At 38.6% G+C, this 14487-nt stretch overlaps 1 protein-coding gene across 4 annotated transcripts in view; it reads left to right on the top strand.

The window, feature by feature from the left end:
- NAA25 (N-alpha-acetyltransferase 25, NatB auxiliary subunit) overlaps nucleotides 1-12151 on the top strand; it is a 79819-nt gene extending 67668 nt beyond the window's left edge. For 3 of the 4 annotated variants that reach the window (XM_055080250.1, XM_055080248.1, XM_007114338.3), the window contains 2 exons: nucleotides 4168-4329; nucleotides 10372-12151. In XM_055080250.1, coding sequence (XP_054936225.1) covers nucleotides 4168-4329; nucleotides 10372-10494 — 285 coding nt within the window. In that variant the 3' untranslated portion in view covers nucleotides 10495-12151. The remainder of the gene's footprint in view (nucleotides 1-4167; nucleotides 4330-10371) is intronic. The other variant, XM_007114339.3, reaches the window with a different exon arrangement.
- The last annotated feature ends 2336 nt before the right edge of the window (nucleotides 12152-14487 follow it).

Below are 14487 nucleotides of genomic sequence, written 5' to 3'. Positions count from 1 at the left end.
CACAAACCTGTGTCCCCTGCATCGGCAGGCGGACTCTCAACCACTGTGCCACCAGGGAAGCCCGAGCTGTATATTTTTAATATCACTATTTTAGTATCACTGTGGACTCATTCTTTTTTAAATTTACCTTGTAAACCATTATCATCATTTTCTTTTGGATGCAGAGATTTGGCTAATGGGAGCCACTTTAAGCTGGTTCCCGTCCTTGAACATCATTAGTCTTTGAGCCCTTACTGTCTGAAACAACAAGAATGCTCCAAGCACTTTGTACTCACCCACTGAACTGAAATCAGTCATTATTTTCAATGAGCCCTGGTTCCTTTATGGGGAATGGTATTCAAAACACCAAGATCTAGTTGTTAGGTATACTAATTGCTATTAGGGTTTTACTGTTTCTAGTTAATGTCCTTGAAGAGAGACAGGAAATTTATTTACACAAACACACACACACACACACACACACGTTTTAAATAATTAATTCTTACTGATACCTCCAGTTTTAGTCCAATATCAGTGTTCTTCCTTCCATTCCTTCCCTCATTCCATATTTGTAGTTTTCAGAGTAAGAACCATGGTTCCCAACAGCATCAATATATTTATTCATTTGCTGTTTTACAATAAATACTAAATAGTTTTGGAATTAGCACATTGGTTCCACTACCAGTTCCAATAACAAACCCACTAAATAAAGTTCAAATTTTTGCCTTTCTTTTTTGTCCTTAGAATATGTTCCAGTGAATGTAGACAGTTGAGATACTCTGTAAAAGCACTGGAATTAAAAACTCAGATTATATTATTAGTGTGATGTAAATAAGATTCATCTGTTTCTGTTTGTATTCAATTTTGGAGTTTCCTCCCATCTTAATTGATTTAATTTTTGCATGTGTAAAGCATTAACATAATTTATATCCTTTTCATAAGGAAAGATGTTTAGGATTTATTCTCTAATGGCATGCTGTTTTGTTAATGTTTGAATTTATCTTATTATTAATGGAAGATTTTTGTTCACTGTAGGAATATAGTAACCATTGTCGTTTGAAAATGTTGATGGTTTTATTAGTAATACTAACTTCCTACACAAGTCAGTAACAATTCAGGAATTTTTTAGATTTGACACTTGTCCTGGGTGTTGCCATTCATTCATTTCTCTCCTTCACTTTGTTCAAGATAATTTAACAGATCATGAGTGCAAAGTTTGAAAGAATTGATCAGAGTTGCGTGATTACTTTCTCTTCTAATGAAAACCTACACTCCTAGTACTTGTCAAATAGCTTTTGGTATTTGGATTTTGTGAGAGTTTTTGTAGTTATTGCTTTTCTAATTTCCAAAAATGAGAGTAGCCGCCTATTTTTCTGATTGTCAGTGTAACCTAAATATATGAATAAAGTGAAGATCACCCATTTTCCCAGCAAACAGAGATAGCCACTGCATACAAACCAGAATCATGCTCTATAAGAAAGTTCTGCAACTTTGCTATTTGTTTTTGTTTTCACTTAATAGGGTATCTTAGACATCTCTTCATTTCAGCAAATATAGATGTATCTCATTACTTTTAATGGTTATGTACTATCCTGTTATATTAATATACCATAACTTATTCCCATTGTTGAATGTTTAGTTGGTTCTGATTTTCTTTTAATATTATAAATAGTGCTGCTACTAAAATATGGACAAACACAAGATGAATTTGTAATATGATTTCCTTAGGCTGTCTCTTAGATCTGACATTACTATGTATACAGGTTTCCCCTGCTATCCAGAAGTATAGCATTCCTTTGAAACCTTTCTTAAGCCCAGGTGGCATAAAGGGAAGAAGCAATTACCTTAGGACACATCTTGCTAATGGATGCACAAAGTAAATTGAGATAAAGCACAGATGCTTAACAGACATAGTTCATCGCTGTGGCGGCTTGATGTTGAGTGGCACTTCCGGTGCCACTTTTGCTGCTCAGGGTGTGCGCTGCTTCTGTAACAGCTTGCTGCAAAAGCTTTTTGCCTTCTTTTTCCTGTGAAAGCGAAAATCCTCTTTGGATTTCTTTTGGTTAGCCAAAACAGGTACTAATGTAGGTCTTTCATGAAAGCTAAGTGGCGTAAAGCGAACTTTCAAAAAGCTGGAGATACCTGTTTTTACATTCCCCAGTGGTGTGGTGTGTCTGTATCCTTACCCGTTTGATAGGCAAACATTGGTACCCTCCGTTTTCCAATTTGCGTTAAAAAAACTCTATTGATGTTGCACCTTCAAAGAAGACTTCTTGAGTGAAAAGCTGGCCTTAGTAGTTGATTGGCTAGGTTTCTTGTGTTTATCTGTTTTTTAAATTGTATCACTGCTGGGATTTCTTTGATATATTTTCTGTTTCTGTCTTTGCCCAAGTTTCCTATTGTGGTAGTATTTTTTCCATTGATATGTTTTGAGCTATTGGACTCTTAACATAGTAGTGTTAACATAATCCTCTTTCATATGTGATGCAGTTTTTTTCAGTTTGACATGTCTTTTAACTTGAGTGATTTTTTGGTCAATATAGTAATTTTTAAAAAATAAGATATTTTTTCATGCCTAACTCCTTTGAATTAATGCTTAGATCATTGGTTTCATGGTTTTATCCTTTTTCTAATGGGATTTGGACTCCAAATTTGCTGCTAATCACCACTTTATGTTTATCCCACAAATTTGGTACTTCATATCTTCATCTGACATAGCAAACATTTTTTTTCTAATACTTGGGATTTATTCTTTGACCATTGTTTTGTTTAGGTGCTATTCAATAATTTCCAAATGTATGGTGATTTAAAAATTTTTTTTAGTTTTTATACAATTTTTAAAGGTTACTTTCCATTTACAGATATTACAAAATATTGGCTATATGCCTCATGTTGTACAATACATCCTTGAGCCTATCTTAACCCAGTAGTTTGTACCTCCCACTCCCCCACCCACCTATTGCCCCTCCCCCAAGTTTTTTTTTTTTTTTAACTGTTCTTAGGTTAGTATTATGTTTAGAAAGACTTTTTCAGGGCTTCCCTGGTGGCGTAGTGGTTGAGAGCCCACCTGCCGATGCAGGGGACATGGGTTCGTGCCCCGGTCCGGGAAGATCCCACATGCCACAGAGCGGCTGGGCCCGTGAGCCATGGCCGCTGAGCTTGCGCGTCCGGAGCCTGTGCTCCGCAACGGGAGAGGCCACAACAATGAGAGGCCCACGTACTGCAAAAAAATAAAAAGAAAAAAAGAAAGACCTTTTCAATTTATGATCGCAGAAGCCACTACCTAAATCCTCTTCTGGGGCTTCGATGGATTTTTTAAAAAAATTTAAGTATTTAAATCTGTCTGGAATTTATTTTGTTATTTTATTTATTTTATATTTCACAATATGTCTAGCTAGCTATTCAGTACCATTCATCCACTTGAAAACCACTGTTTTGAAAGGTCACCATTTAAATTCCTTTATATTCTTTGCTCTATCTTGGGATTTGTGTCCTTTCAGTCTTTGTCAGTTTACTTATATACCAGTCCCATCTGGATTTAAAGTAACTTTATAATATTCTCTCATATCTATTAGGGCAAGTTCCCCTTAACGGCTCTTTTTCAGAATTTTCTTGATTGTTGTCACCCATCATTTTTTCCATTAGAATTTAGAATTTCTGTTTCTGTTATTAACGTTAGAGGAAATCTCAAAGACATAAAGACAAGAAATGAAGTCTTGGTTCTTCTCATCTCCTTTAGTGTTCTAGGAGATTCCCAACCTGAAGTTGGATAATGACCAACTAAGATTTTTTTATTTGTTTTTTCACCTCTACTTCCCCAGAGTGAAATAAAACCACACTGAAAAAAAGTCATCATTACTGAGTTAGCATTTGGTGGCTATTAAATTTACCTTGGTTTGAGAGACTCTTTTAATATCCCAAACTATATCTATCCTTGTTACTATTTTTTTTTGCGGGGGCCACACCACACACCATGTGGGATCTTATTTCCCCAACCAGGGATTGAACCTGCGCCCCCTGCTGTGGAATTGCGGAGTCTTAACCACTGGATCTCCAGGGAAGTCCCATCCTGTTACTATTAATAGAATTAAGTAATGCTATAGCATGAAATTAGTATATCTTATGTGATATAGCATGGGAGAAATATGTTTGGTAATCTTGCAACTTTTTAAAAATCTTTTTTTCCAGCCACCTGTCTTTACCAGTTTCCAAGACTATGTTACTGGGCTTCAGACTTTAATTTCGAATGTTGTGGATCATATTAAAGGACTTGAAACACATCTAATTGCACTTAAACTTGAAGAACTTATTTTAGAAGACACTTCCCTCTCACTGGTAAGAGACTGTATGGTAAGAGACTATAGTTGATCAGCAATAAGTTATATATAGATATTCAAGTGTTCTTATTGTTATCACAGGGACAAGTTAATTTTTAATTCATTATTCTCTCCTTATGGGACTTGTGATTAGAAGGTGTCTGGCACTGGTTTTTTGCTGTGGTCTTGGTGGTGGTGGTGTCTCCTCCCCCTTCATCCCCCCTCCCGCTTTCCACCTTTGAATACATTTTTGGGGGTGTTCTTTTACTGTGAAAACAACTGATGAATTGTTGAGGAGTAGAATTAGTATTGTCCCTGTTTTGAGCACCATAGGAAACAACCATACTTTTGAGATTCAGAGACAGTCTCCTTGACTGAGAACTTACCTGCTGTTGGATTGGCTGGTTTCTTTGCCAGCCCAGCAATTATCACATGGAAAAGGAAAGATGCTGGACATCAGAACTAATTATGTCAGTAATAATGAGGCCAGAGCAAGCCAGCCAAAAAGGAATGGAAACAAGTATGGAATCAAAGGTACTAGTCGGTTAGTGTTCTCCTGATCATTATTTTAGGCTGGTTTCTTAAAATTCTGCTAGCAAAATCCCTGATAAAGTCTCACTTTAAAAAATGTGGATTCTTTTTAAAAAGTTAATTAAATAAAACAAACAAATGGTGTCAGGTGAGTTAACATGCACCAGCTTGGAGTAGGTTTAGGATTTTGATAGGAGCTGGAAGAGCAATGGTGGAGCCACCTGATTCTGGCTAGTTGTTCCAGGGATGAAACTCCGATCGTGAGGAAATGCTTTCCTTGAGTAGTTTGTCTGACCTAAGCTTCTGCTGATGAGGAAGCTCATCCAGCAACCTGAGGGCAGGCATCATCCTAGCCTAAGACCTCCACCCAGGCCCATCTAGGGAAGGGAGTGAATGGAATCTTGCTTGGCACACCAGCTTTAAAAGGTTGTAAACCCCTCTTTTGTAAAATGTCAACATGTTAGAGCTTTGAAAAAAGGGCTTACTGTGGGAAAGGGCTCAGAGCATTTAACATTTCCAAAGACTGATTAAAGAAAGCAGGCAAGTGTTGGCTAGAAGTTTGGTTTTAGCCAGTTAAGCTATATATTCAACTGTTTTCTTATGTACATTAGAATGAATATAGACTTCAGTGGTAATTAGAGGTACCGATTGATGGATTATTAATTCTTTAGTTTTTTTTTTTTTTAATTCTTTAGTATTTTTGTCTTCCTTTTTTTAAGCCTTACATTGTTTTGGAAAGTAAAATATGTACATGGTAAAAAAAAAAAAAAAATTCAAAGAGTAAAGAAAGAATGTCCAGTGAAATGTCTCCTTTCCATTCTAACCCATTCCCTAGTTCCCTTTTTAGAAGGAACTGCTGTTATCAATGATGTCTTGTGTAATCTTCCTGAGTTAGAGAACCCATTTACAAGTACCTTATGACCGTGCCCCTCCCCCCACATCTTGCCTTTAAACACAGATGATAGCATATTATACCTATTGTTTAGTCTCTTGTTTTTGTGTTTAGTCTCTAGGAGATCATTACATATAAGTAACTTATCTACCTTGTTCCTTTTAACTGCTCTGTAGTGTTTCACTGTTTCTTTACAGACAAAAATGTATGCTTGTTACAAGAGAATTAGATAATAGAGGGTAGCACCTCCCAGTTCCCAGCCCCAAATGAGTCCCAGTCCCACCATCCAGAACCACCTCCACCTCTCCCTCTCCTCTATCCCCTTAACACATTTGTGTCTGCCATTAGCCTTTATGACTTCCAGGTACTTGGTTACGCAGTAAAGGCCTAGTAATTAAATCCTTGTGAAACAGGTACATCCCAGGCAGGAATCTGCCTTCTGCCCCCACGTGCATGCCAAAAGGTCCTTGCTAGTCCTTTTGGACCCCTTTTACCTATAAAGAGATCTGGTAATTCATAGTAGTAGATTTGGAGCTGTTTAACTTCTGACTTTTTAGATTAAATGCAAACTCATTCTGTGCTCTAAACTCCCATCCCCTTTTGTGAATAGTATAGAAAAGTAAGAACTCGAAATTATAGTACCTATTTTTTAAAATGTTAAGGATTGCACACTTGGACAGATGTCACATTGCTTCATGTGGTTGGGCTTTGCTGGACATCTTTGAGATTTTCAATAAGTAGATATAAATTTATTGAGCTCACTATTGTTGGGCTTAAAGCTTGTAGAAGTATAATGATCAAAGACCTGGCTGTAGAGAGTCTGGCTGTAGAGCAATGCATACAAATTACTAAATTGGAGATACGATATAAGCACAAAAATCTGAGTGAGTCAAAAAGAGTCTCACTGGAAAAGGGGACATTTGAGGATTAATAAATTTTCACCACGCAGACAGGAATGGAGGAAAGGAATCCCAAGCAGGAGGAGGCACAGACAACAGCACAGAGACAGGAAAGTGAATTGTGTGGTGCACCATGAGTCATTTGGCAGAGCCAGAGCCCATGGTGATTTCGGACGCAGGCAGCAGTAAGCGGCAGCTTGCAGCAAGCAGCAGTGAGCAGTAGCAGGAAGCAAGATCTTAGTTCCCAGACCGGGAGTCCTAAGCACTGGACCACAGGGGCCAGCAGCTAGGGCCTGGGTCCCTAGTTCTTACGTGCCGTGGCAAGAAAGAATTCAGGCAAGGAGGCAGAAGGTAAAGAAAAGTAAAAAAGTTTATTGGAAGAGCAGAGTACATGCGGAAAGATGCACGGGCAAACTCAGAGAGTCGCGCCTTTGGGAAGTTTAAATCCTTTATAAGGTGTCAGTCTTCCGGGTCTTTGTCTTCTTTTTGGCCAGTTGTATTGTTTTGACCCCAGGGCTAATTTGTTTCTGGACCCTCCCCTGGGTGTGCACGCACCCCCCTAAGTTAAGATGGATCCCACTGCAAAGGCCTCTGGGAGGAGATGGCAGGACTTACTATGGTCTGGCATCTCCTGCCTTTTTGACTGTGTGTAGGCTTTTGCACATGCGTAGTGTTTCCCTTGCCCCAAGGATGGGAGGTGTGTGACCTCTGGATCATTTAATAGGGTTTAGTCCCACTCTGTCCCTGCCATAAAAATGCCCAATGTCTGGTTATTTACCCTGTTCCTGTTGCTGGTTTTTATATTGAGGTGCACATCTCGAAATATAGACAGGAGTCCAGTCATAAACATGTAGTCCTGGAGCCCGTTTGTCTCTTGCTTCAGGAAATGTAAGCAGGGGCTGGTAATGAATGTCCGGCCTGGAGCTCATCTTCTCCTCATCCCATGAGGTGTGAACAGGAGGCCAGTTGTAAATGCCTAGCCTGGAGCCCATCTATCTCCTGCCTCAGTGGTATGTGGGAAGGACTGTTGGATACAAAGGTGACAGGCATAGTAGCCCTGCTGTTGTCAAGAGGATTGAGTGGTTGTTCTTGTTGAAAGATCTATCTGCCTCCTGAAATGAGGAATAAGATTTCTCATTTTGATTATTCTAGAGGTTATCCTTAACTCTGGGCTGCTTTCTAGATTTTCCAAGCCCTGGTTCCGTCTTCATCTTTTGACCTTGGGAAAGTTGCTTAACCTCTTTGGGCCTCAATTTCTTTATTTGTAAAATGGAAATCATAATAATGTTAATGCAAGCGCGCGTGCCCAGTGCACAGTGAGCCCAAATAAACTGAAACGTTGGAGTTTGGAGCAGAGAAAGGTTTATTGCAAGGCCAATGCAAGGAGACGGGTGGCTCATGCCCTAAAAGCCCAGAACTCCCTGCAGGGTTTCAGCAAAGCATTTTTAAAAGCCAGGTGAGGGAGGAGGGTCGCAGGGTGTGTGATCAGATCGTGCACAGTTCCCTGATTGGCTGATGATGGGGGAACAGGGTGGTGTCACAGGGGTTAACTTTATCAGTCCTTAGGCTCCAGGAGGCCTGGGGCTATGTGCTCATGGTCATCAAGTAGTTAACATCTTCTATTTGATGGGGGGATTGATTTCACATCTGCAAAAACAACTCAGGAAATTTGCATCAAATACTATTATCTAGGTACTTCAGAGAAGAGCTAAAGCAGAGGATGTGGGGGAAGGCCTGTCCCAGGAAGGCCCCATAGTGTCCTGCTCGGATACAATAATACCTACTTCATAGGGTTATAGTGAAGATTAAACAGAACAATAATGGCTTTATATTGCCTTATTTTGTTAAAGTCATGATACATATAACATACTGAGCAGCACCGGCCACCAAATATTGGATCCATGTAGTGCTCAGTACTTTCTTTTGGGTTTAAAAAAAAAAAAAGAAAAAAAAAAACAACTTCAGTTCCATTTACCTTAGGTTCACTTTTTTCTTTCCTTCCTTCCTTTCTTTCTACACTTGAAACACTGAACAAGGCCTCTGGAGTACTACCCCTAGTCCTGGTCCCCTTTTCCTCTTCCCTCACGGTATCCACTGAAACTGGTTGTATGCCAAGACACCCCTCCCCTCCTTTTAAAAATATTTATTTATTTTGGTTGCACCAGGTCTTTGTTGCAGCATGTGGGATCTTTTAGTTGCAGCATGTGGGCTCATAGTTGTGGCATTCGAACTCTTAGTTCTGGCATGCATGTGGGATCTAGTTCCCAACTAGGGATCGAACCTGGGCCACCTGCATTGGGAGCATGGAGTCTTATCCACTGGACCACCAGCGAAGTGTCCCCCTCCCCACCCTTTTTTAAAAAAACCATCTGGTCTTAATGTAACTTTATAATGTACTCTAACATCTGTTAGGTTTTTTTTAAAGTAAATTACATACACTTTATTTTATTCAGAAGCATGTTTTTTTTTCACTCAACCAATATTCAAGAGTTCTGTTCAGGCTAATGCATCTAGATCAATCTTGTTCTTTTAAACAACTGTATAGTGTTCAAAATATGAATGTACCATAGCCATTGGACATATTTTAGGTTGTTTCTGTACATTTGCTTTTACATATAGTACTGAATGAAATGTATTTGTGTACATATCTTTTTATGCACTTGTTGGGTCATAAAGTGTGCTTATCTGGTTTCTTTTGGGCTTTAAAGTACTGCCAACTTCATGTAAAGCTAACCAGTTTTCAGCCAATCTTCTTTCTGTTTTTGAACACTCCATCCCCTTTATTTTTTGTGCTTTCTACCACAGGTCAAACATGCAGCAAATATTTAACTCACATATTTGAGCAGCCTTAGGAAAACTGGTCTTTTTTAGTTGTTTGGCCTCTGGAACACGATCGTGGACTTTGTCAATATGGAGGGAGGCCTGTCAATATTGTAACTAGAAAAGATGATACTGGTAAATTTGATGCCTTTAAAAAGTGGCTGTGATAAGTCTAAACTAATAATAAATTTCTACTTTTTTTCCGATGAAACTAATAATAAGAAATCTCAATTTTTCCACTTTGTACAGCTCATAACAAAATAGTAGTGATTTTATGGCTAAAGTACTTAGTAATAATTTTCTAACTTTTTTTCTTTTTTTAAAGTTTTTTTTTTTAATTAATTAATTTATTTATTTTTGGCTGTGTTGGGTCTGTTTCTGTGCGAGGGCTTTCTCTAGTTGCAGCAAGCGGGAGCCACTCTTCATCGCGGTGCGCAGGCCTCTCACTATCGCGGCCTCTCTTGTTGCTGAGCATAGGCTCCAGACGCGCAGGCTCAGTAGTTGTGGCTCACGGGCCCAGTTGCTCCGCGGCATGTGGGATCTTCCCAGACCAGGGCTCAAACCCGTGTCCTCTGCATTGGCAGGCAGATTCTCAACCACTGCGCCACCAGGGAAGCCCCTAACTTGTTTTCTTGATGAAAACTAGAAATCAGAAATCTCGCTTTTCCGACTTGATATAATTTATAACAAAGGTTACTTGAAAGATTGGTAATGCTAAAGCAACAGGGGTCTTCGTGAAAAGTCACATGGAAAAATATACATCTGTGATGAGTTTAGCCATCTTTGCATTTAATGAAATTGAAAATTACCCACTCTACTCTGATGGAGCTTGCAGTGAGACCAGAGGTAGTGGTAATTTTAACTTATACCTGAGGATCTCTAATCTGGGGGAATGCTTTCTGAGCAAGACCGCTAATTCTTGTTTCCTTTGTAGGAAGAGAGAAAATTTTCAAAGACTGTACAAGGGAAGGTGCAGAGCAGTTACCTGCACTCACTTCTAGAAATTGGGGAGCTGCTGAAAAAAAGACTTGAGACTACAAAGAAACTAAAAATTTAAGTTAGTGTGAACCACAAGCACTGATGACTCTACAACAGAAAATGACATCATCTTCCCAGGCAAAAGCTACATCTGATTGACCATCATTTTAATCCAGAACTTCCTCATAAAATGCATGAAGGACTTTGATCGTGAATTAATTTTTTAGGTATTAAATGTATACAACTGATTAAATTATTGTATATAAACCGGAAGCAGGACCCTCGTCTGGGTTTGACCACTTTTTATACATGTTCATATGCATATGGCAGCCACAAGAGAACTCCACTCTTCTTCCCTTCTATCGCCAGAAACATCTGGTGGGGTGGGGGGAAAGCAGCAATAGAAATTAAGCATAAAGCATTGACCTCAGAGCAGCTGAATGACCCTACCATTATAGTAGTGCGTGTTTTGGTCTGGTCCTTGAGCCTTAGGAAGCAGAAAGCAGAAGAAGAGGGGGACCATGATTGGGAGCAGCCCCTCTTTCCACATTAGCAGTTTAGTTTTGAGGCTTCCTCAAATGCGTGGCTCTCACAGAACCCAAGGCAGGTACCCAAAGGACCTCAGATGAAATTTGGCATAAGCACCTGCCACTGAAGGACATCACTCAGATGCCCACAGGCTGTCGTTTTTCAGCTTAATAATCCCAATGGCCGAGACATCCCCATCCTAGCTCCTGTGAGAGTTAAATCAGAAGTAGCCTTCTGTTACCTTACAGCTGTTTGGAGGGGAAAGTAGCGCAGACCACTTATAAGCCTGCTGAGGACTAGCTTGCTGTCTTTCGTCTGTTTGGGAAAGATGGGAATCACTGTTTTAAAGAAGAGAGGTGTACATAATTTATGCAGGCAAGTCTAATACCAGTGTCATTGGTTTTGTGAGCTATATATATATGTATATGCTTTTACATATATACGTATATTTTCAACCATATATACATGTATATGTAAATGTATATACATGTATATATGCTTGAAAGTAAAGATTTAATACTTTAGTGTTTTTTAAGTGGGAGGTTTGGGAAGGAAGAAAGGAAGGAATGTATATTAATATGGATTTAACCTAGGTTTTAAGATTTAGTCTGGCAAAAGAAATGTTATCAATTGAGGTTCAGTTTACTTTTTTCAAACTTGCGAATTATTACCAGGATGGTGTTTACGTTGTTCATCTGGAGCTCCCCAAGACTGTGGCTTCAGAGGTTGGTTTGACAGAAAAGATGAACATTGCTCTTGAAAATGTTACACATTTTATACAACTGCTTTGGTAACTTTTTTGTGTTTGAATCTGTGCCTCTGTTTTTCGTCTTTGTTACCCAAATACCGTTAAAGTTAGTAATTCTGAAAAGCAAAGAAATGAATTTGATGAGGAAATTCAAGTATCTGATGGAGGATTGGTCTTGAAGACCTTCAAGGTCCTTTCCAACTCACTTCTCCAGTGAAATGTGACACTTTTTTCTTTTAAAATCAACCAAAAAAGAGCTTGGAAAATCTCTGTATGCAAAGCAATTGCATTTTGTCCCTATCATTTTGACTTTTTTAGATTCACAATTTGGTAGGGTGATTAATAACTGTCTCAACTTGTAGGTAAACTTTTTTGAAATTACTGAATTACCTGGTCAAAAAAAGACTTGTTAGAAATCCTAGTCTATCCAGTAATTTAAAAAAACCAGTTTTGATGTTAATTGGTAGCCACAACTGTCATACCCCATCCCATAAGAAAAGAACTGCCTTGAACAAGATGAATTAAAAATTCTGATTCTGAATCTAACTTAATAACATCATAATTTCATAAAACTATGGTCTATTTAGATGGAACTTTGTGTATGGGGTTGGGGGTATGTGTGTATGGCATGTGTTCTTCAAATGATATTTCTTTGAATATCCAAAAATACTATACATAGAAATAGAAATGTTCTTTGAAACAAGTCTATTAACTGACCGTGATCATTCTAGCATATGTGTGCTCAGTGGGCTGGCCTTGGTCCTCAGGGACAGTGTGTGACTCCAGTGGTCTACCTACCTAGTCTCTTGTCTAGGGGCATCTGGGTCCTCTACTGGTTTTAGTGACAGATAATGTTATGTTGGGGTTATGCTTCCTTTGTTACATGTTGATTTCCCTATTAAATGTAGCATTTCAATTAGATCCAACCTCTTACATTTTGACATAATTGTAAAAAGAATGAAATTATGCAGAAATGGCCAATATCTTTTATTGATCTGTTCTTTTGGAAATTGTCATGCACTATAAATTGTGTACAGTTAAAAAAAAATATATATATATACACATATATTCTTACATGAGTAAAAAGCACCCTCTCCAGCAATTGTATGTAATTGGTATTTGAAGAGAATTCCCAAATAACTCATTGCTGCTGCTGCTGTTTTTAGTTTGTGTGGGTTTTTTGTTTTATTTTGTTTTTGTGTGGAAAATTGATATTTAAAAACAAAAAAGGAAAGGAGAAAAAACACGACTACTGTTTACAGACTGAAAAATTACTGCTTTTTATACTACTGAGATCCTAAGTTAAGACTCTCCAAAGCAAACATTTGGTTTAAATCATTTATCTGATGTGGATAAAAGGTAGAGAACTTTTTAGTGTTCTCCACATAATGGAAAATGTACAAATGCCTAGCTGTGTTGCCCATCAATTTTGTATATTTTCATAATTTTAATTGTTCAAAATTGCATTATATTTTGCAATCACTATGTTCAATCTGGATTTGTCTTTCATTCTTTTAATATAAAAAGGGGTTTCAATGTATCTACAGCCTTGTTATTGAAACTCTTCCTACTTTTTTGCTGTGATTTATTAATATGGGAAGTATATATTCTTCCTTCAGAATTAAGTGAAGCATAGCAAATCTATTTAAAATGGATGGGTTAATTTATTTAAACACTTTCATCTTATGTTGGCATTTCTGCCTGGTTCATTTTTGTTCAGATTCCTAGAAGCCACAACCTTTTAAATGGTATAAGTCATCTCAATTTTGTATTGTTATATTCCTCAGAAAGATGGTAATATTTGTGAATTTAAAATTATTCCAAGGCCACTAGTTATTTTGTTTAAAGTACCTTGCCTGCTTGCATTCATTAATTCAACATTTATGTGTTGAGCACTTATTTACTACGTGCCAGATTCCATGTTAGGCTCTGCTGATATAATGGTAAATGAACTCTATATCCTAGTTAGTGGCTGAAGTGGGGGAAGAGACAATAAAAATAAATATTAGTTTGTAATTAAGTCCTGATTAATAAAATATGTCAGAGTATGTGATACGTGGGGTCACAAGAGGACCTCTTGAGTGGTGCCATCTGACCTGAATGGTGAAGAGTCAGCCATGGAAAAGCGAATACAAGTCAAAGGCCCCAAGGCAGAAAACTGCTGAGCATGTTCCAGTGACTGTAAAAAAAAGGCTCAAGTGCCTGGGACTTAATGAAAGGAGCGGAAAAGGGGTATAGATTGAGATAGAAGGTGGAGTGAGGATTAGAGCAATCAGGATTTTGTAGCCAGGGGAAGAAATGAGATTTCTAAATTTAGTGGGAAGTTACTGGAGGATTTCAGGCAGGCTGATGACATGATTTATCCAAGGGTATGTGAACCCATAGGCTGAGATCATTTATTCAGACACACAACACAGTAGAAAGAGGAGCTGTTTGTTTTTCCTCCTAGTTTCCTTTCTGTCCTATGATACTAAATGCCCTTATTTGAGCCCTGAAAAAGTGTTTGCCTGCTTCTTCAGTTATGAATTAACTCCACCCCAACATTCTCTTTTTCCTTTAACAAAAAGTGGGCACTTGGATATACCTCACTGCCATTTTTGACTTTCCCCAAAAGGTGGGCTCAGGTTTATACATTTTCATGTTCCCTGTTTTTGGTTTGTTTTTTTTTGCGGTACGCGGGCCTCTCACTGCTGTGGTCTCTCCCGGGCTCCGGACGCGCAGGCCCAGCAGCCATGGCCCACGGGCCCAGCCGCTCCGCGGCATGTGGGATCTTCCCGGACCGGGGCACGAACCCGC

The sequence above is a fragment of the Physeter macrocephalus genome, chromosome 19 (assembly GCF_002837175.3).
Source record: "Physeter macrocephalus isolate SW-GA chromosome 19, ASM283717v5, whole genome shotgun sequence".
Classification (NCBI taxonomy): Eukaryota; Metazoa; Chordata; class Mammalia; order Artiodactyla; family Physeteridae; genus Physeter; species Physeter macrocephalus.
The sequence above is the reverse complement of the archived record's forward strand: the minus strand, read 5'-3'. Positions and strand labels throughout refer to the sequence as shown.